Genomic DNA, 22,723 nt, shown 5'->3' with positions numbered 1-22,723 from the left:
AAACAATGTAGGCAGAGGGCCTCTAGAAACATATTTTACAATATAAATATCTCCCATTTACTAAATGAGTTAGCAGTTTTGATGCAAAAGAGTAGAGCACCCCCCCCAACACACACACACATATATATATACATGTAAAAATAAGCTTAGTGTACTTCACCTCACTCTGGACCATGTCTCTCTTAAACCATTTCTACCTGAGGAACAGAAAGCCACGGTTTCCAGTTTGACCTGTTCTATTGTCAACTCTACCCCTTTGACAGGCTGGAGTACTGAATATGTGTGTGTCTCTATATTTATTCGCATGTGCCATGGTTGTCCAGGCCACTTGTAGTACAGAGAGCATGGTCCCTTAGACCTAGAGTACAGGCGGTTGTGAGCCACCCAGTGTGGGTATTGGGGACCAAATTCTGGTCCTTTCCAAAAGCAGCAAGCACTGTTAACCAATGGCTGCTTCAGGCCCTTATGGGACACATTTGCTGGATGTGCAGTGTTGAACAATGCCTCACCGGACAGGACACCACTCCTATGAAAAGCTTGCAGTACAGAAGGAAGGTCAAAGGTCAGACATGAGAAAGAATAGCAGAATAGCAGAAACAAAGGGAGGGATGGAGATGTAGCTCAGCCATGAGAATAACTGTATAGCACTCAGAGTCCTCCATGCCGTTCCCTGCACTTCATAAGCTGAGTGGTACTCAGGAGGTCAGTAGTTCCCACACCATTCTCAACTACACAGTTTGAGGCCTGGCTGTACCAAATGAACAAGAAACAAAAAAGACCGTCCTGAAATTATAAATTATACCAACTGTAAGAAAGTAAAAAGAAGAGAGAGAACCCCAGACACTCCATGGCATTAAAGGATAAAGCTTCCATGAAGAGATGAAATTTGAGAGGAAGACCACTCCCATAAGTGATAACTCTGTGCATGGTGCCTGTGGTGGGAAAATGAAGAGAGTCATAGAGGCTGCTGCCAGAGGGAGAGGAACAAGAGACAAGGCTGAAGACGCTCCGGGAGGAAACAAATACTATCCACGAGTGGAGATGGAAATAAAATTTTGATATTGAGAGATTATGTCATGATAAGATTCTGTATGAGAAGACTGGAATCTGGAAACATATGATCACACACATGATTCTCAACACAGCACAACCTAAAGACAAAAGACCGGACACTGGAACCATGAGAGAAGTGTAGCAATTCATCAGCAAGAGAAGGGACGGTTTTACAATTTTATATCCTATACTATTTATTAGCCTTGGGCAATAAAAATGAATGAAACCCTGCCATGCAGTAACAGGGCTGGAACCAGAAATTATGTTTTGTGAAACAGGTCAAGCATAGAAAGTTGCACGTGGTCTCACTCATGCTGAATCTCCAAATAATGCAATTACATAGAATTTGAGACTGTAATGATAGTTATCAGGGTTGGGCAGCACTGGGTGGACAGAAAAGGTTGAGAAGTGATGGAAAGTAACATCGCACAGCTCTTGGTACCACTGTATGGAACAGTCACTGTAAATACCAGGTCTGTATTACCTGCTTCAAAAAGAAACAATTTTGAATATTTCTACCATTAAAGAATAGTAACTGCTTCAGAAAATAAATGTGCTTAATCTAATTTAAACATTATACAATGTATAACATAAAAGTCTCACATAGGCCTGTGAGATGGAACCTGAAGCTAAACATGAAAACCTGAGTTTGATCCCTAGTCTCCACATGGAGAAAAGAGAGAACCAATTTTTATTATCTCTTCTCTGGCCTATGTGTGTGTTCCATGGCATGTACACACAGACCCCCTGCTCCACATCCATGCACACAAAATACATAAAGATGGAATACAATTTGAAAGTTAGTTTTTAACTGTAAATATGAAAAATGTTTAAAGGAATAAACCTCGCCTCATTTAGGCACTGTGCAATATATGCACCTCCCCTCATTAATAGGCACAACCTTCATGTTTTGGTGGAGTTGTTTAATTTAAAGATAAAATTAAATTATTGTGTAAAGAGCCAGGATGAACAGACAGCAAGAAATCTGGAGGCAGAAGCTGGGAATTGATCTGAGTGGTTCCTCCTATGCCACAGCTAACACAGGGGGCACTCGAGAGAGGAGGGAGGGAGAAAAGCTATGGGTCAGCCCAAGAGCAGGATAACAAGGAGCATGATGAGCTGCGGGTTCAACATGGTGAGAGCTGCAGAAACCATCTGCCTACGTCCAGTCTCTTCACTGCACCCGGAGAACTGTGGGGAGTCCTCATACAGTCCACAACATTTGTGTGAGTTCCCGTATGGAGCCGTGAACAATAGTCTACTCATCGCAGACAGGGAACCAAGGGTAGGCTGGAAGAACACAATACCACCAACTCCAGCTTTGGCTAACTGGTAAGCTTTCCGGGCTTACAGGAGCTTGGTTGTACAATTACTTCCAATAGGGACGACGATATTTTAATAGCCACATCATCAAAATGGTTCACTCCGTAATGGATAATGACTTCCTCATAGTTAACGAAGTCATTTCTACTGCTAAACTTCCATGCTATATTTCCTCTACCAAGAACATGTATTCAAGTGGCCCAGGTAGTAGGTTGCTAGGATCTCCGGTAAGGGTCTAATAACCGCACCCACCCATTTCTTTTATGAGAGAATCTTGAGAATCTCTTATGAGTAATCACAGCCATTCTGATTAAGATGGTAATAGCCATTAGGATGGTCAATATTCTACAAAACTACCTGTTCCATACAGTTTGTTCTCTATTAGGGAAACAGAGAAACGGAGTTTTAATTACATGGAGGTAGGAGCCAGGTGATAATAAATTATGCAGCAGAAAAGATGATTTTTTAAAAAAAGTCATTCAGCTTTCACATGAAGCACACCAGTCCCATTACCACGCATTATATTTCACTCAGACTCGGAGGCTTTCCCCATCATCCTCATCATGCATTTTTTAAAGTCAAAAGACATTATTAATAGCCTTTCTCATGTGGTGTGATAATTTCAGTAGCAACTGTTCATCATGAGAACATGTCTAGCTTCCTGGCAGTGAATGAACGGCAAGCGTTATCTACTGCAGACATGCCACAGGCAACTGTGATGTTCTGAGTGTAGCTTCTCCTACTTAAACAAGAAAACCAAGTGATTCCTTAAAAATCCGCAGAGCCCAAGCCAGAAATCCAAGTTTATTATTTTGATAAGCTGAGGGTTCCTTCGTTAGGAAAAAGAACAATCAGTCTCCACTACAATACTCTCCAATAGCAATTTTTATAGCTGGCAAGGGATGTAAATAAAATTTATAAGCCTTAAGAATTATTTTTGTTTGTATATGTGTGTCTATATGGCAATGTGCACTGGTATGTAAGGACTCCATGAGGCCAAAAGATGGTGTCAGAGCTCCCTGCAGCTAGAGTCACGGGAGGCTGTGGGCAAGCTGATATAGATGCGGAGAACTAAACAGACACTACGAAGGCACTCTAGAACACTACAGCCTTTGAAGGCTTGAGTTCCTTTATATAAAGAAAAGAAAATTTAAGACAAACAAACAAAGCAAAAACTCTGACATACTTAGAGCTGTCTCATTTGCTGGGTTCAGAGACTGAAGCACTATTCTTCTCGGGATCACTCTAATAAACTCTTATGAAAACAGTCACTGGCAAACCCTAAGTGAGTGTTCAAGTGTCTACAGCATGCAGCAAAGCACCTCTTTCTTGTTAATACTGTGGTAGAAGAGAGCTCAGCATATAAATGCACCAAATAAGAATATCCTGCTATTGGTGAAATAAGGTGTTTAATGTTTTTATAAAGATCTGCCAAGTGTTTCTTATTTTGTGATTATAAGAATAAGTACGTTCTGGAAAGGTAGCCTGAGGAACAACATCAAGGTTGCCCTCTGGTCTCCACACACCCATGTATGTATGTGCTTGCACACACAAAATGAAGCACCCTCCCATGGCATGTATGTGCAAGCATGCGTGCACGCACGTATGGCAAAAGAACTATATACATCAGCCATTGTGCACTACTTTCAGGAATAGGTTCTGTTCTGTTTGGTTCTGTTCACCATGTAGATTCTGGGAACTGAACTCAAGTCCTCAGGCTGGGCAACAGGTGTCTTTATATTCAGAGCCACCTTACTGACCCCAAATAAAAGATTAATGTCTCACTCTTACAGCACTGGGTGAGTCACCTCCAGGAGTAGCAGCTGAGAGTGAGCTTTCTCCACGCCTGAGACAAGCTCTGACTCAGGTGGTCTGAAGAGCACCCTTTGAAAGGAAGCGTGACTCTGCGTGTTCCCTATGCAGTCAAGGCACCTAATTGCTTGTCAGTCTAATTATAGCCAATCTCAGCCCTGCAGAATCATACCGTCCAGCTTTGTGCTGCATGCTTTCAAGATGTACGACAGTAGCATTTCCCTAGCAAACGCAGGTGCAAACAGTGATTATGAAATGACCCTCTCCATCAGCATCACTGCAAGCAGAAGCTTGGGAACACTGGCAGCTTCCGCAGAGTCATGATCAATGAATGTAGGTGAACTGTTCGGGTAGCTCTCAATACAACACATCAGGCCTCCTGGAAGACATCACGTGGGCCCAGCATCTATGAGCTCTTTTAGTTCCTACTTCTGTGTCTGTGTAAGAGAACTGGGGCAAGGATGCATGCATGCCACTGGGAATCAAAGCACCAGAGCTCCAGCAGGGACTCTGTTCCTTTTACCTGGTACAAAATCAATGCTTATATCAACAGGCAAGTGTCTGGCCTTTATTTGGAATACCAAAAACTGCTGTTTCAACATCATTAGGACCTAGCTGTGCCCAGATGCATTAAAACAGTTGGGTTCCTATAGCAAAGCAGGTCTAATGGGACTGAGGGTTAAGTACATAAAACGTTATATGCCATGAAGGTCCCTTCAGCCTTGGCCTCAGGGGCTATGAAGAGCAAACACTTCCCATTCAAACAAAACATATAGTTCAGAATGGTTCTGTCCCAAATAATAGTTACTAAGACATTCAAGGAAAGGGAAAAAATAGAACAGACTAGTCTATCTATCTTTAAGTGTAATTAAAAAAGAAGCTAACATCTTCAAGCCTGAGGTCATTTCTTGTTCGTCCCAGGAATTCTCCATGCAAAATTATCTTGAGAATGAGTACTCATCAATCCTACACGGAAACACTCAGGAGAGGGACAATTCCAACAACACTGACAATGCTCCAGCTAGCAGCTCCAAAGATGAAGGACACAACATAACTCTGTATTGACCCAAGACCATCACCTGCCATCTGAGTCCAATCAAAGCAACATCGCCTTCTCCCTTCATCCTGCTTAGACGTCATACCTACTTCCAACAGAGCTTTATCAGGAGACAGACTTTATAGGTAGAAAAGCTACACACACACAAATTTACACAGCTAATCCCAAAGCTCAAGAGATCATCCAGCCAGCGGTTGAGAAGGTGGCTCAGTGAATAAAGAGAATAACTTGTAAGCACAAAGATCTGAGCTTGAGCCCCACAACCCACAAAAAATTCTAGGCATGAAGGTGCATGCTTGGAATCCCGGTGTGGGGGAGGCAGATCCAGGAGTGTCTTCTAGGTTTTCTTGTCATCTAACCTGAGCCAGTAAGTAATGCTGTCTCTAAAGGAGGTGGATAGCACTTGAGAAGTCTCATGGAAGGTTGTACTCTGGCCTCCACATTAACATAATCACACATACACGTGTGCAATACAACCCTTCCACCCACAAAAGACACCAGTAGTAGTAACAGTAGATCTGCGGAAACACATAGAAGAAAATACGTGTCTTATGTTGAGCTCAGGAGACTATCACAAGATGCCAGGACACTTGACATGATAGTTGCACACATTCAACCACACAGAGAAAGCAGAGAGTTTCTAGCCCTCACCCAGTTCCTTCCTAGACCCACAGGTGTACATATGATTCTATGGGCAGGGAGTGTTCAAGTATACAGAACCTCCAAACTGTACCCTCAAGTTCTCCTATTTTGAAGAAAATCCAAAGATTGGTATAAGGGTGGTGCAAAGGTGTAAGGATGCCTGACAGTTCTCCAGAAGCATTTACCGCATGGACCTGTCCCTGCCTGCCCGTCTCAAAGCCCACCCACTATTTCACTTTCAATTAGCAGCTCCTAGAAAGGCAGTAATGAAAGCAGTTGCTAAAGAGCATTCAGATGTCACCGAAAGACTGCAAACCCAAACTGTAAATAGCACATTGTGAGTCGCCTGTCACTGCCATCAACTCCCACGGGAATCTGGGAGCACGTGGCTATCACAGCCATCTGCCTGGATCCCCACCAACACCACTGTAAACCGCAGTCACCCACCCACTCCCAACTCCTACCCATACCTGTCATGTACAGACTTGTACAGGATGGGACTGCTGTGAGCAGAAATTGGCGAATTGCTTCATGTTCCGTAGCTGTCATCGGGCTGCACGGAGAAAACTTTGTGTTCTTTTTGAGAAGGAAAAACGTACCATTCAGCACCCCCACCCCAAAAGCAGAGTTTTACATTTCAATTTCTTAATCTCCTGTACTCATACATGTTCGTGTGTGGGAAATGTGCATCTGAGTTCAGGTGTCCGGAAGAGGCCAGTGGCATTGGCCTCCCTTGGAGCTAAAGTAGCGGAGGACTGTGAGTGGCCTGACAAGGCAGTGGGGACTAAACTCAGTTCCTCTGCAAGACAAGACCAATACATAACTTTAATCACTGAAACATCTTTCAGCGCTCAAAATGCAGTTTTAAATTAAAGGAGCCATACCCTAGCCCTTGTCAATCACCTATTCAAGTTCCTGTGGTTTGCTGTCCAGATTTCCTGAGTTTCGGTGTTCTTTACTGATTCTATTTCCACTTTCAGGTCTTAAACTGTTACATTGAATTCCTTCTACTGTTTGTATTGTCAGGGATTTCTTTAAGGGATTCATTCATTTCCACTTCAAGGACCTCTATCATATTCATGAAGGCTGTCTGAAGGTCTTTTTCCTGGGCTTCCCATAGGTTGGAGCCTGCTGTGGGAGGCTCCTTGGGCTCTAGTGGGGGCATATTGTCCTGGATGTTACAGATTGTGTTTTTTTATAATGGCATATAGGCATCTGGGACTGAAAAGATTGAAAGTCTAGATGCTGGTACCTAGTCTTGTGTTTGCAACGTGGATGTTTTACCCCTTGATTTCTGTTTCCTCTCTAGTTCTTAGGAGAACACTGTGGTTATGTGTTGCGTGGTAGACAACTCTTCTGGGATCCTGACAGGTCTTTCTCTGGAATACCTAGGAGGATTCCAGATTAACGAACATGGGTGTATCACGTTATTGGGGCTTAGGAATGGGGAAGGGCTGGGATAGGGGGTTTATAGGAAAGTAGGGTGTTCCACCAGGATATGCTCAGGCAGACCTCTGGGAATATGGGCCAAGAGGAGAAGAAGGCCTGCTACAGAGTTGGGAATGAGACGGGGGTTTTGGCCTTGGAGGAAAGAAGGGACGCACACATGAATGCCTTCCATTAGCTTACATGCTTACATGGCAGAGTGGCCCGTGGGTTCCCAGGAAGTGCTTGCTTGAGTTGGGGGCTGGGCAAAGCAATGAGGAGATGTCTGGAGGGAAAGATCTATGTGATCCATTGGGATGGTTTGGGTGTTGGGGGAACAGAGGGAGGCTGCAGCATGTGTTCTGCTGCAGAGCTGAGGCTGAGACTAAACCGGAGGATTGAATTTGGAGAAATAGAGGGTGAGGTGAATATCTGCACTTAGCCTACTTGATTACCTGGGAAGAGTGGCCTGTGGGTTCCCAGGGGGTTGGGGACTGAGATAAAGTAACAGGGCAAGGGAGTGGTTAGGAAGGGGAATGCTGTGTGATCTGCTGGAGGTGGATGCAGGGAGAGAAGACAGGCTGCTGCAGATGGCTATGGAGCAGGGATGAGACTGTGGGATTGGACCTGGAGGACAGGAGAAGATCTGTAGCAAACCTCCCCGGGAAGGTGGCCCGTGGGTTCTCAGGGAGGACTGCTGAAGCCGGGCGGGATGAAACAAAAGTGTGGGGGGGATTTGTAAGGTCCACTGCAGGCAGAGGGGAAGGGAGCAGTCAACAGGGGGTCTGCTGCAGAGCTAGGGATGAGACTGGGGGGCTGGATTTAGAGGAGCTGGGGGAGAGGGGGAGAGCTAGTAAGTAAGGGGAGATCTGTGTGAGCGACTGGAATTGGACCCGCAGAAGGGAGGTTACAGAGTTACAGAGCTGAGGATGCAAAGGGAGAACTGGATTTGGAGGGAAAGGAGAGGTGAAAATCTGCACTTAGGGTACCTGCTTCTCTAGCCGGACTGTTCACTGCCTGGTTTTTGGAAAGCAAGTGAAATCCCCACTTATATTTTAAGTGAGATTATGAAGTATGAGTTAAAATGGTTTGACTGCAGCTCACATTTTTTAACACCAGCTCTGGGTACCTCCGGGCACTTAGCTATTACAGCAAATTTATGAAAGAGCATATAGCAAAGTTCATGTGTCCTTTCATTATGAAACTACAATCCCAAATTACATCCCTGTTTCAAATACTCCCGTTTCCAGAATTCTGTTGGCTCTGCAGTCACGCTAGATAAATACCTGTGTGGTTTTTGGCCTAGATTTCCACTCAAAACCAATTAACGGGCCTTCAGAAATGTGGCTTCAGCTAGATTTGTTTAATCTAAGTTTTCCATTATAAGTCTTCCTTTGCAATACAATTTGTACAATTACCAACATCACACGATGCTCCCCAGAGAGTTAGTAACACTAAAACAAATAAAGGACCAGTCTCAGCAAGAAGAGACATTTACTGGACATGATTCTCTATTAGGAATACAGGAAATACATCGGAAGGTTCACATACCTAGCCTTGCTGCACCAACTCTACCTCTCTACCCAGGTGAGGCGAGCATGTGATCCCTACATACTAAGGGAAAGCAACTACCTTTGGATATCTCTAAGTACAGCTCCAATTCTAAAGACCAACCTCTGCTTTTAAAATTGGTCATATGCCCGCAGTTTACAATGTTCAATGTCAGGCAAACATTCCACCATTTTAATTCTATTGCAGTAATGTTTCCAGAGAGAAGCAAAGGATCCTTCCTAAAATGCAGAACCCACATAGGGCTAACAGGATGTCCAGGCCCTACCATTTTAATAGTAGGCAGACACACTATGTTAACTTATAATGCAATTTGGATTAAAATTTCTTTAAGGTGGTGCTACACAGCAGTATCTTCCAAGCCAAGCAACTGCCATCACATCATCTGCATAAGTTTGCAACACACCAAGGCCAGCCTCACTGACTATGGATATGTTACCATTATTCTATCTCATGAGATGACTACCACGACTATCAAGAATGAAAAGAAAAGCTGGGAAGCTTAACCACGTTACCACTGTCTGTATGTAAAAGGTCAAGGTGCAACTCACTGATGTCCAATCTCTGTTTAAATCCGGTGGTCTATTGTACTCCTGATAATTAATTGCCCGGATGGACTGAAGAACAAAGGTGACTGATCCTCAAATATGAAAGTGCTTGGTTTCTGCCCATGTTTTATCTAAATATTACAAGGCAGTTAAGAGTACCAGACTGGATTACCTAACCTTCTGGGTGAACAGTAACCAAACTTAGAAGTTGTACTAAGGTGGTCAGAGGGATTTAAAAGGCTACCTGGTTCTCAAGGTCGACTAAGTCACTGAAGACCATGAGGCATTTCTGAAAATGCTCTGTAACAGTGCAGAGTGGTCATTTCTCCTGCTCAGAGAGACCACAGAGACCCCCACATGCTGAGTTCTAACCAGTGTTCACTTTACAATGAAGAGGGTCGATTCAGGGGAAATTTCCCGCTACGATTTCAAGGCAAGCCACACTTAAGTAAGGCCTCTATCTTTCTTCACATAGATGAAACAAGTGGTAAAAGTAGGGCCAGAGGAGGAGAGAGATGGGACCCCTGTGGATCAAATCCGAAAATGGCCTTCACAAGAAAAAAATGTGATGAATTCTGGTTACCCAAGTGGTTTTAAAAACCAAAAGAAAGTATAACTAAAGATAATGTTTGATTTACACTCCCTAGATATTAGACTTGAATCCATATGAGATGTTATTCTGACAACTATTTCTCATTAAATGATTTAAATTTTTTATATGAAAAATGCTTCCCAGACACAGACTATCATGAACATGTCTCAACACCAACACCGCAGTCAGTGCCTGTCTCTAGCCAAGAGGGACAGGCCCACCAGTGTTTTCAAAGAATGGTTGAATTGCTTCTCTCTCACACTCACTAGAAACCATTTGGGTGAGACCTCACACTGTTTCTAAACACTTCGACAGTCATCAAGTGCCTGAAAACAGAGCCAGGGCTCATTACTCTTGAGACCAGCCTTGGATTAGTTGCTACTAGGTAGAACTTTCTTGGGAAAGGACATCCAGTGCTGGATATGCTAAAGTAGCCTGTCCTTTCTACTTTTCCCTCCCTACTTCTAATGCAGGTCCTACAGACGGAGTCTCAGATGCACTGTCTGTGAGAATCCTGCCATGTAACCTGTCCTATTAGAGTCATTTCTTTCTTAAACACACAACCCCTAGATTACACACACCCCCCAGCAGGAAGCAGCTAAAAAGGTTATTGTTCTCTCCCAGTGTATAATAATCTCTGAGAGGGGGGGGGGGGCGGTGAATTAGAGCTCCTGGAAACATGGATATGTGAGAATACCTAGGGCAGACGCCCGAGATGGCAGCTTCTATTCTGCAAAAGATGCTTCTATGAGAAATGCTGGAAAAGTCATAGGAGTGAAGGTCTGGAAAGGACAACATAAGAAAGAGGAGACTCAGAGGCTTGATAAACTATTCTTGCCACCTTATGCTCAATGGGCTTTAATCTTTTAGGCTTTTTGCATCCTAAAAGGATAAATCTGTTACTTTAACTTTCTCCATGTTTGATCTGCTGTCTTTAACATGTAGGACTGTATGCTGGAAGCCCCACACAAAGATCTCTCTCTGGTCAAGCTAGGTGTGTGGGTTCAGGTGAGGAGGAGAGGACTCTAGGGAGCGGGGGACTGCTTCTGCCACCTTTGCTGCCACCTCTGCTACCTCAGCTGCCACCTCTGCTACCTCTGCTGCTGGTGCTGTCCCATCTCCATTTCCTCTGCTGCCTCGAGATGCTGGGCTGGGCCAAGCCATCAGGGGACTGTCTAGACAAGAAGGGGTACAGGAGAGCTTCCTGCATAGATTTTGGGAGAGCAGATCTCTTCCCAAACAGCAGTGTTACAGCTCTTACGACAGAAGCTCTCAGAGAATGGAGTGATTCCTTCATACCTTTAATTTTGAACAGGCCTCAGATATACAGTTTTGGGATGGTTCAGGGTCTGACAGCAGGTGCTTATTATTGACTTGGCCTGAGGGCTTGGGAATAACCTGTCTACATATTTGAGGGGGAGTCCTGCATCTGTCTTGAGCCTACCCGATGTCATGCCCTCACCTTCGGAGAAGGGTCTTGGGATGTAACTGATCTGGTTTGAGCCTACCTAGAGGAGGAACTTGGGGTGTGACCGACATGGTTTGAGTCTATCTCACATCCTCATCTGCAGAGCAGTGACTTGGGGCATGGTGTATGCTACTCTACAGGGGTATGTGGGGGCTGTAGCTGCATAAGAGGAGCCAGATCTCCTGGGAGACTGGGAAGCCTCCTACCGTTCCTGGAGATTCACTTATCTCGACTGAGAATTGGGGTACCCTTCACCGCCAATTGCCCCACACTTACACATTATCCAATTTTTGTTCAAGTATGAGAACAAAATTTTCTTAACAATAACCTCTGTCATGCCTATTAAAAGCCAGTCTAGCTAAATTAGCAGGCTCACTCCAAGACAGAGATATATTGCTCCAAAAAAGAAAGAGGACACTGTCTCCTGAAAAGTGACACCTGCAGTTGTCCTCTGGCCTCTATATACACTTACAGATAGATATTCATATACCTATGCATACCCATATGCAACACATACACACATCTACACACACACACACACAAGTGAGAGCCTCTCACTCTATTCAAACAATTTCCTTCAATGTGGTTCATTCTGGAAAGCACAAATTAATGGATTAAACAGATTTAGAACTCCAATCAAAGCTAATTCAGATTTCTCCCAGGTCTCATCATCTTTTCAACATAGCTACATTATTTTTAAACCACTTTGTCTTCTCTGTGCTTTAAACTGTAAAGTACTAAAAATTTTAAAGCATGTATTTCTATGGCCTAGAAGTTAAGATATATAGAAAGAAAAACAAAGATTCTTTAATGATCAGGGAAGGATTAAGTTTTCCCAAAATGTTCTGTGGAGAGTCATAATTTTACAAGAGGGTTGGGAAACCCATAATTTTGTAAGGCTCGATGGATACAGCATGACTCAGTTTCCCAATTAAAGAAGAAAGGTCTTATACAGAGGTACTGCTTCCTCTACTTACATCTCCAAGTCAAAGCAGGAGTAAAATGTCAAACTTCATACTTGTAATGTCTGCTCACTTCGTAAGTACCAGACAGTTCTAAACAGGAGAAAGAATACCCGTAGTAATATGCTATCCTACAGGCCATATTGCTACCAAGCACCATGAAACCAGCTATGCCTGTTTGTTCGCCATGATGGGGCTAGTAGACTGATGGCATTCCCTCATAAAGGGAGGGACTAGAGCAGATCACTGGGATCTCACCCAAACCTTCAGACAGTTCACAGCTATTTGTAAGTAATTCTGTCCATTTCTGACCTTACAGGTGCTCTCTAAGTACCAGTGCATACAGGCTGGTACAGCCTAACTAAGGAAGCCCCATCTAAGTAACCATGGAGAAAACATCATCTGTGCTGGGTAAAGACTTTGCAGTGCTCCTGCTGTCTGGTCACCCACAGGAATGTTAGCAACCTCTCACCTCTGCTCTGTAAGTAAGCAGTTCCCCAGGGTGAAAGTTCGTGTAATTGGACATTGGAGGATGAGAGTAGACATTATTCATGTGTTTCCCAGGAAGAATGTTTTCAGAACATCAGGTCACAGAGAAACTAACTGTTCTGTGTCATAGCAATTCCAGCCTTTGATCAGATATTTTTTCCCCTGTCTTTTGGAGACTGGGACAATGTTGTTGAAACCTACAACCATTTGCTAACGTGGTTACTGATCAGCCCTCTTCTAAGACAGTATGTATTTATCCTTAAAACATAATCCAGAAAATAAGCTAAGTGCCAATTAAAACACTTTCTTTTGACAGAATGGAAACACATCACAGAAGCCGTGGTTTTATAATCAGACAAGGGAAGGAAAAGCAATTTGGTTTTAGAACTACACCTTTTCCCCCCTTCTCTCTTAAAAGTATATAATTGCACTCTCTGAGTGAAAAGATTAGTTGCTTTCAACAGACTCTCGGGGAAAAAAAAAATCCTATTATTTCCTCTCTGCTAAAGAGTAATGTCTTCCATAATTACAGGAAAGCCATGTATTAAGTTGCCTGCTCAGGAAGTACCACCCTAATAGGATGCAAAGTTAATTCACTTTCCACATGTCAAGATGGGAGACAAGGAGCCCTCTTCCTCATGCACACTGTCATCTGTAAGTCTTCAGGCTGTAAATCCCTTAGTCAGAGGCACTAGAGGACAGCCTTGAAAATTCTCCTCAAGGCTCACTGTCAACTCAAGGCCCCTTCCAGCTAATACAGTCAGTTATTCAACCTGCAAGGAGTTAAAGGACTGAGGAAAGTGACTGCGGTATGTACAGCCTCTAACACAATACAAAACAATCCCACCGACTATTCTTTCTGAAGTCTTTTACTTGTACATGCATGTGTGCACTATGTGAATCCCAAGGATTAGGCATGGATCCCTGGAGTTGGCCACAAGGTCCCTTTACATCTTGAACCATCTCAATAACCTCTATTTCTAGAATGATAAAACTATCGAGTCTCACCTTTTACCAATCAATGTTCATACAAGGGAGGGCACCTTGTCCTACAAAAGTTTCTATTCTTATTTAAGTGTCTTTCAAGAGACATCACTCACATACAGACTGACTAAAACAAGTTGCTTTCTTTAGGCCCGATATGCTCTCCCATCAAAGATCTCTATGACCTCCTATCTGACTATATTATCGCTGAAGTTATCATGAATCTCAGAAGGGATATTTTGAGGAACATACTTCCGGGACTTCATTTTCCAGTAGTGCATCAGCATAGAGTAATTCTAAAATTACTGTGAATGACAAATGCCTCTCTTACTATAAATAGAATTCTTGATGAACTGGAATAGTCAGGCATGAATAAATAACATAGGAGTATACTATGTTTTGTTATATAAATGAAAGGTTGGATTTATTCTTTATTATCTGCAAAGTAAGTACCCTTCAAAGCTTTGACTTCAAATATCATTAGTACCTGAAGTATCATTTGACTATCAAGACCAAAAATCAAATTCCAGATGCATGACCCAAGTCTTCAGTTATTCTCACTGTTATTTTCAAAGAAAACTCCTGGCTTCCAGAAAATCACAGGGATGACTTGAAGGCAAAGAAAATAAAAGGGAGACGAGGCCATGAAAGAAGCCATACCTCTTGTCCTTGTCAGGGAAGTGAAGTGGTTTCTCTCCTGACAGAGTCAAAAGCACTCCTACATCATGTTAGGAAGGTAAGAGGGTCTGGGACAAAGGTGACAATATTTGCACATTAGCAAGGAACACAAATTCCAGAGCAATGTCACCTTTTATGGACCCTCCCTAGTCTTCACTCCCTCTGCCCAGTTCCTTACCCCCAGTGCAAAGAAAAAAGAGATCTTCATTTAACGTTGGTTACCTTCAAGCTTCCCAACTCAGACCTGCTCTGATTACCCTGCTTCACCTTGTGCCTTCATGGGCAGATGCCAAAGATCAAATGTGCTATCTGACCGTGTTATTTCTAAAATTATTTGTAGATTGTCCTCCCTACATCCTATGATCTAGAGTTCTTTTCCCCCATGCTTAACCCTTATGTCAAACAAACAAACAAACAACAAACACAAAAACCAGCAACCATGGGAAAACTAAGGGGCTAGAGAAATCTATGTAATTTACAATTGTAATTGTAATTAGCTAAATCCCTCATAGTGAGGAGATTCTCTGACAAACCACCTCATCTCTTGCAGCCCGTTTCCTTATCTCTAAAGTATACATGGTAGTTAACCACTGGGTAGGGTTACTGCAGGACCCTATGCCATATACTGATGGCTTAGAGCAAAGTTCCTGCAGACTTTGTAACTATTGATAAACGTTAGCAATCCTACTAACAAGTGAGTTTGCCGGTGCCTGGGGACATATTTGAGGACATCATGATACAGACCTTGCTGTGTCTTTCCTGGCACCCATCACTCTACGAGTCACTACACAGGAATGTCCTTCATCCCCTTTATGACACCAAACAGCCTATTGCATCCTCTTAGGGCTTTTCATCTTTACAAACCTGTGACTAAAAGTCGTCACACAAAATACACTTCTCAAGTTTTACACTAGTGACTTCCAACCCTGACTGCCCATGATCAAGCTGTAAACTTCTTACTGGAAAGATTCCATTAGCTCATGGACAGACGTTGGGGATTTGTGTTTAGTGCAGGGCATGATATGGTTGTGAAGATCGGTGATGTTTTTTGGAACCACTGTTTTCTGTGATCCAAGATCTACAAACTAGGAATTACCTGTTTCAGTGCCTGCTCTATCAACCACGACAAGTCCATTCTCTGTGCCTTTTAAGTAACAACCAATCTTATCCAACAGCAATCCAATAAGAAACACACACACACACACACACACACACACACACACACATACACACACACACACCACACACACACACACACACACACAGGGCACAGGTACCTACAAGCACTAAAGCAACGATGTGAGGACAAACTGTTCAGAAAGCCTTGTCTTTTCATCATCACTTCACCTCACATAAGGATTTCCATAGGCAGACAGACTTACTAAATGTAAAGTTCTGTATTTGCATTGTGGGTCACTGTGACATAATCATTTGCAAGCCAGAGGCCACGCCAGCAACAACAACCTCTTTCAAACAACTGCAAAGACCATGCTGAGTCTGAGGGCTGGAGAAACCAATGGTGGCACACAGGTGGGCTTTCTTCACTGCGACTTCCCTCCCCGTGATTCAGTTTGAATTTTACATGAGGGTCTACTAACACAGACCATCGTTTTTAGCACACAAGAACCCTGAGATGTATACCGGACAGGACCAATTATTCCAAGCTGGGAAGAAGCCAAACCATGTTTCCCAGATATCAGCAGCATTACCTGGAGCTCTGACACACAGAACCCCTAAAGAAAGGGTGCCACTGGTGGAGTATTAGTCAAATACTGACAACACACCTAGACTTTGAGAACATTATTTAGAACCAAGCATACAACTTTCCAAAGCAATTTCTGCATCATCATGTTAAGGAAACCGTCACCTAAGGAGAAGAACCACAGAGGCGAACGAGGCAAGAGAAGGACCTAGGAAAGGATGAACCAGGCTTGCTCACCTGTCTGAGTCCCTTCGGCATCTTCTTTCTCTTCCCAAGGTGCTGGCAGAGGTTGCGGTCATTTTCTCGATCCGAGCTGTAGTGGTGTGAATGGCTGAGCCGGCTCTTCTTTGAGTGAAAAGATAAGCCATTGGTGAGAGCTTCTCGTTTTTTCTTCGTCAGGGGAGTCTGTCGTTTCTCCACACGTTCCTGAGGCTTAACTGCTACATCTTTCTGCATAAGAGAAGAAAGGGAAGTGGTGGTTACATGGGTATCTGAGGCCACGGCCAAAGCACAGACGAAATAGGAATATCAGCAAGGGTGGAAATGGATACAGAAGTAGTCATCTGGTTTCCTGAATCCCTATGACACCACAAATATGCAGATTATATTCCTTTGTGTTTGTGTGTGTTCATGTTGGGTGGGGGAGTGGAGGAGGTTTGATGAACATCTACAAATGCACACATAGAAGCCGAAGCTAAGTCTCTGGTGTCTTCTGCAACTGTTCTCTGTTCTGAAACAAAGCCTGTCACTAGCCTAGGGTTTTCTCATTCAGCTAGGCTTAGGGATCCTCTGTTGGGATTAAGGCATGAGCACCACCACATCCAGCACACCTCCAGAAATCTGGACTGACTTCGAGAATAAAGGCAAGACAGCGGATGAGCACATGGGACACATAGACGGAGCTAGAGGCTGGGGTTCAGCAGACTGGGGTCTGGACCAGAGAAATTCCAGGGACCCAGAAGATCAGAGTTGCAGAGAAGCAGTGTTATTGCATGCAGCTGAACGAGGGGCTGGGGTTTTACATTCAGCTAAACCGGGAGACAGGGGAACACAGGTTTAGCTAGTCTCAGCACGAGCACTCTGTAGGAGAGAAGTCTACAGCAGGGAAACTATGGTGTAGATCTTCTGCACACTGTCAACACCTGTCCCCAGGTGCCAACACTTTGTCCCCCCAGAGAGCACTGCCATCCCTCTAAGCCTGAGGCGATGAGTTCTTTGACATGCATATACATCTCTAAACACTACAGATTCTCACAAGACCTCACTAGTTGAGGGCTTCCTATGCTCCCTACACAGTGACTTCCCAGAGGCAGTCCTTTGTCTCCAAACTGGTACATTAATTACTGCACATTTCCAAAATAAGCACTAAGTATGTGCTCAATTCGGGGGGGGGGGGGATCACACAATAGTAAAAACAGCTGAGCCTGGTGATTAGAGCCAGAAAGAAGACAACTGTTGGGGCTGAGGAAATAAAGCACTGCTCAGATGTGAGGCTGCAAAGCAAACATGAAGACCCAAGCTTGAGTTCAGATGACCCACTACTCACATAAATAGGAGAGGAGTGGAGCCCTGTCTATAACCCAAGTTCAGGAGCGTGAGAACTGGGGAATCTCCAGAGCTTGCTAGCTGGGCGTGCATAGGCATGCACACACAAACACTCTCAGGATTGCATGTCATTAAAACTGTTAATGCGTTATATATGTTACATCACAAGCCCCTGGAGTCCTTCATTTTTTTTCTGAAAAGTGAACAATAGCATCACCAGGTTGGGCAATTAATGAACTGAGATGGGGACCTGACATCTTTATGAATTGCAGGGCAGATTCTCAGAATAATGACATGCAGGTCATCTATACATTAGGGTTCCAGAGGAGGAAACTTAGTAAACCCTGTAACTCACTCCTCACGGAACAACCAATGACTTCCCTGAGGCACTCCAATGCACACTGTCTCCAAATTGGTACATTAATTACCCAGATGTCCAAAATGAGCACTAAGTATGTGCTAAATTCAAAGAAAAAAAAAACCGCACAGTAGCAAAGACAGCTGAGCGCAACATGTCACCGAACCTTAAAAAATGCTACACACAGTGAAAACTAACACAAAAATGACTTGTCACTCGGTTATTTATAAGTGGAGATGATACTACTCACAAAAGAGAAAAAAAAAGCTCCTTGATTGTATACCTTATACACACTCTTGCAGGCTCGTTTAAACATGATACACTTAAAAATAAAGGAAACTCCAGCCCTGCCCTGGAACTACAGCTGGGAGAAGGAGAGGCATTTTGTTAAGCAGTGTAGCCACTGGTAAATTGCTTATGTCCCTGTGGCAGATGCCAATCAAACTCAGCAGAACACAAAACAACAAGCAAACAAAACCTAGAGAGATGGCTTTGAACCTAAGTTTGCTCTACTGGAGGACCAGAGTTTGTATCCCCAAACCCACAAGGAGTGGCTCACAACTGCCACTCACAACTCTACCTCCAGGGAACACAATACACTCTTCTGGAGTCTACAGACATGTGAAGTCACAGGCAAGTACCCACACAGAGACATAACACACGTACATAACTGAAGGTAAACAAACCTTCAACAATAAAGACAGGAAAGGAGGAAGATCTAAAGGGTTCTACATCCTCCTCTACGGGAGGATGGAAGAATGGGACGTTGTCCCCCCGAGTGGATGGGGAAGGAATAAAAGTGACCAAAGTGTATTATATACACTCAGAAGAGGGCACAGAATTAAAAATATGAAAATGAATAAAGACAAAAAAATGAAGTTTTCTTATTTCTCCTATTCAAATATTTCTCTGATTCAAAATACCTCGCCTGCCTTTGTTACTCAATAATCTCAGGCACTGTTCTGTTTTACTGCTTCTTGACCCCCTGCAAATCCCCAGGCATCATGTGGAATACTGCTTACCATCACCCTCCTTAGGCCACACATGTTAGGTTGACATGGTGGGACAAGTGTTGGTCTGCACAGGTTGTCATCAAAGTTACATGAGCACTTTGGGGTAGTTTCAGGAGAACAGAGTTGCCATGAATAAAAGGGACGTAAGGGCTGTGTGAACCTCCCAACATGTGAAGACACAACAAGATGGAACAGTCTATGAGGAATTAAATTATACCAGACAATAAACCCATTGACTTTTGTTATTTTTTTCATCTTCTGGGAAACAATTATGAATACCTTTCTTCATTGCAAGCTATTACACTTATGACCATCTAGATCTATCCATCTGTCCCTGGGTCTTTGGCGAAAGAGTCTTGCTCATAAAGTCACTGTGTGTTGGACCTCTGACCTGAACTCTGACCCTTCTGCCTCTGCCAAGAGCTGGGTTACATTGCAGGCTATGTTTGAGCACCAGTTTGTGCTATTTTCTACATCAGGTTGAATGGGTTAAAATGGGCCTTCACTCTCCTCAGCCTTAGCACTGTCACAGAACTGGACTGCATAAGGCTGCGGATGCAAGGCACCTGTGTATGTCAGAGTCACCAATGAAGGTATGCTTCCTATTTTCATGAGTGTCAGGATTAAGGGGATACACACTCGTCAAGTAAAGGAGATGCATGCTAGCAAGCTTGAATTAAAGACTAAAAAGAAAAGATGCTAAACCTGGATCACATGTTTTAGACCAGGCTGGAGGGCTGGAGCTGACAGAGGGTTGCCCTATATATGACCTAGATCTGAATTAGAGAGCACAACTTGTTCCAGGACTTTAAGGAAGGTGTTACCATAATCCTTTGAAAGAGGAAACAGCACAAAACCAAACAGCTGGCTCCAGTACCCCAACACAACAGAATGGTCCAGGAACGTAGTCCATATCTGCTTTCTTCATACAAACCTCTAATTAGTTATAAGGCCCATACCCCTCTAGCAGGAGGCTCAGCTGCAGATGCACTCAGCTGGTAGAGCACTTGCCTGTCATGGGGAAGTGGGTTCCATTCTCAGTACTACAAAAAACTAAGAGCAACAGTGCATGTCTATATATCCTAGCAGCTGAAGGATGGAGGCAGGAGGGTCAGAAGTTCAAGGTCAGGCTCAGCTCTATAATGAGTGGTAACCAAGGATCCAAGAAATCCTATCTTAGATACACAAATAAGAATAAATTTGCCCCACACATTTAGTCTCTTCAGAAATCAGGCCTCCATTCATACTGAAGGTGCCTCTAGAAGTATACTAAAAATTATCTCCAATTCGTTACAAATGTGAATTAATATTCATGAGAGTATGTTACAATTTTTTTCCAAATCCATTTTATTTTCCTGTAACATATTAATCAAGGCATTCTCATTGCTGTGCAAAATAGCTACATGGAACAAACAGACCCCATGCCAGGACATCAGCTTGCCAGAAACCAGATAAAATCTTAGAAGCAGCAGTACAATCATCTTTATGCCAATTAAGACTGAGCTTCTTCACTCTGAGGGAGGAGGGAAAAGGAGGAAAGTCCTGTGTCTGCGTAGAGGCTTAAAAGGAAACTGACATCTTTTTAAAACGTTTTTCATAACATAAGAAGCTTCTGATTTCAGGAACTAGAGCTATGTTTCATATATAAATAGTTTATATAATATATAGACACATAAGGGGCTTCTTTCAGACAGTATAGATGTTACTCTATATTATATTGTGTAAGAGGCTTTTGCTTTCAGACACTAGGGATATGTTAGTGTATATAGTATAAGAGGCTTAGGCTTTCAGACACTGTGTGTGTGTTTTGTTGGTGTATATGGGTATGTGCTCTCTCTCTCTCTCTCTCTCTCTCTCTCTCTCTCTCTCACACACACACACACACACACACACACACACACACACACACACAAACCCATATAAAAAAGGAAGCCAAATCTAGGAACACAGGGAGATGGATCACTGGAGAAGAACAGTTTCTATCAATCATGAGGACCTGCATTAAAATCCACAGCGCCCATCTAGAAAACTGGGTTTGGGACCATACCGGCCTCTAAGTCCACTGCTTGTGAGTATGCTAGCTCCAAATATGGTGTGGGACCCTACCAACGAGGTGAAGACTGAAAGGGTAAATGTGACAGCAATTCTTGGTTGCCAGCATGACTACATGTGGAATTAACTAAAACGGCTGGGTACACCTGTGAGGGATTTTTCTTGGTTGATTCACTTGAAGTAGAGAGATCCTTTCTAAACCTGGCTCTTGATGTAGGACAATCCACCTTAAATATGGGCCACATCTTCTGGTGGTAGCCTATATAAAAACCATGGAACAAGGAAGCACCTGCTCCTTGCCTGCTTGCCCTCACTGACAAGTCCATTCCTTCCCTAGCATGAGAGCCCACTTCAGGGTTTCAACATATACTGCGGACCAGCTGAGACACCAAGCCTTGTGAACAGAACAGCTACTAGATTCTTAAACCTTCCCTTAGTAGACAGCCATAGTTGGACTAGCAGGACAACTGCCAGTAAGGTACCCGAAAAAGTCCCATAATACAAAGACAGACAAACGGATGGACAGATGGATAGATTCATTCTATGAGTTCTATTCTTCTCAAGAACAATGATTAATAAAATATGACAGCCGCCTAACATCCCCTCTGCTCATACCCAGAAAAAAGATGATGACAAACCACAGAAAGACTGGTTATAAACCAAAGATAAGATATAATATAAACCTATCAATATTCATAAAACTGCATGACTTCATGCATGTGTACGTCAACCCACCATCAAGGCATCTGTGGTCATTCAATTAAGAATTCTCTTAAACATGGTTACTCTGAACACTACTGCTACAAGAAAAGAAAACCATCTAGATTATAAAAGAACATCCTGGGATCAATGAGCAGCCATTTTCAAAGGCCTGCTAATTTGTTATTTGACTAGTCGAGCAATTGCAGAGAAAGACGGTCCATCAGAATAACCTGCAGTGCTTTATAAAACGACTACAGTTCTTGTTCTGCAAGGGAAGCATTTAGCACATGAATGAAAGGTGGCAGCACATGCCACTTGAAAACATGCCACTTGGCAGAAGGATTATTGTAAACTAAAGGTACTTGAAAATCAGCAGATTCAAGAGGGACACTCTGCCCTCACTTAGCCAATAGAAAAGAAATATCATCTCTACAGGCAGAGGGGGAAGGTAGGTATGCTTAGTGCAAGATGTGTATCTGGCGTGGGAGAGAGAAAATACAGAGATTGGGAGACACAGCTCAGAAAAATGTGTACAAATACGACCAGTGAAGTAAGTCTCGCCTTCTTTATTATCCCCAGGGATTGTGGGTGTTTCTCTAAAACTGCCATCCCTATGCAGCCGCTATGTAAGCATATGGGTCACATCACTTTTTAAGTACTGTTACCGTTGTTGTTTTGAGACTGTCCCAAGTATCCCAGGCTGAGTCACAGAGAATGGATGACCCTGACCCATATTCCCCTTCTTTTCC

At 43.4% G+C, this 22,723-nt stretch overlaps 1 protein-coding gene across 5 annotated transcripts in view; it reads right to left on the bottom strand.

Moving 5' to 3' along the window:
- Window positions 1-22,723, bottom strand: part of AUTS2 (activator of transcription and developmental regulator AUTS2) — a gene marked incomplete at its 5' end in the record, with an annotated part of 1,029,376 nt that overhangs the window by 740,056 nt on the left and 266,597 nt on the right. For all 5 annotated transcript variants that reach the window (XM_080941138.1, XM_080941139.1, XM_080941141.1 and 2 more), the window contains one exon: window positions 16,542-16,754. In XM_080941138.1, the coding sequence (XP_080797264.1) occupies window positions 16,542-16,754 (213 nt within the window). The remainder of the gene's footprint in view (window positions 1-16,541; window positions 16,755-22,723) is intronic.

Source organism: Micromys minutus, assembly GCF_963924665.1.
Source record: "Micromys minutus genome assembly, chromosome: 29".
Classification (NCBI taxonomy): Eukaryota; Metazoa; Chordata; class Mammalia; order Rodentia; family Muridae; genus Micromys; species Micromys minutus.
The sequence above is the reverse complement of the archived record's forward strand: the minus strand, read 5'-3'. Positions and strand labels throughout refer to the sequence as shown.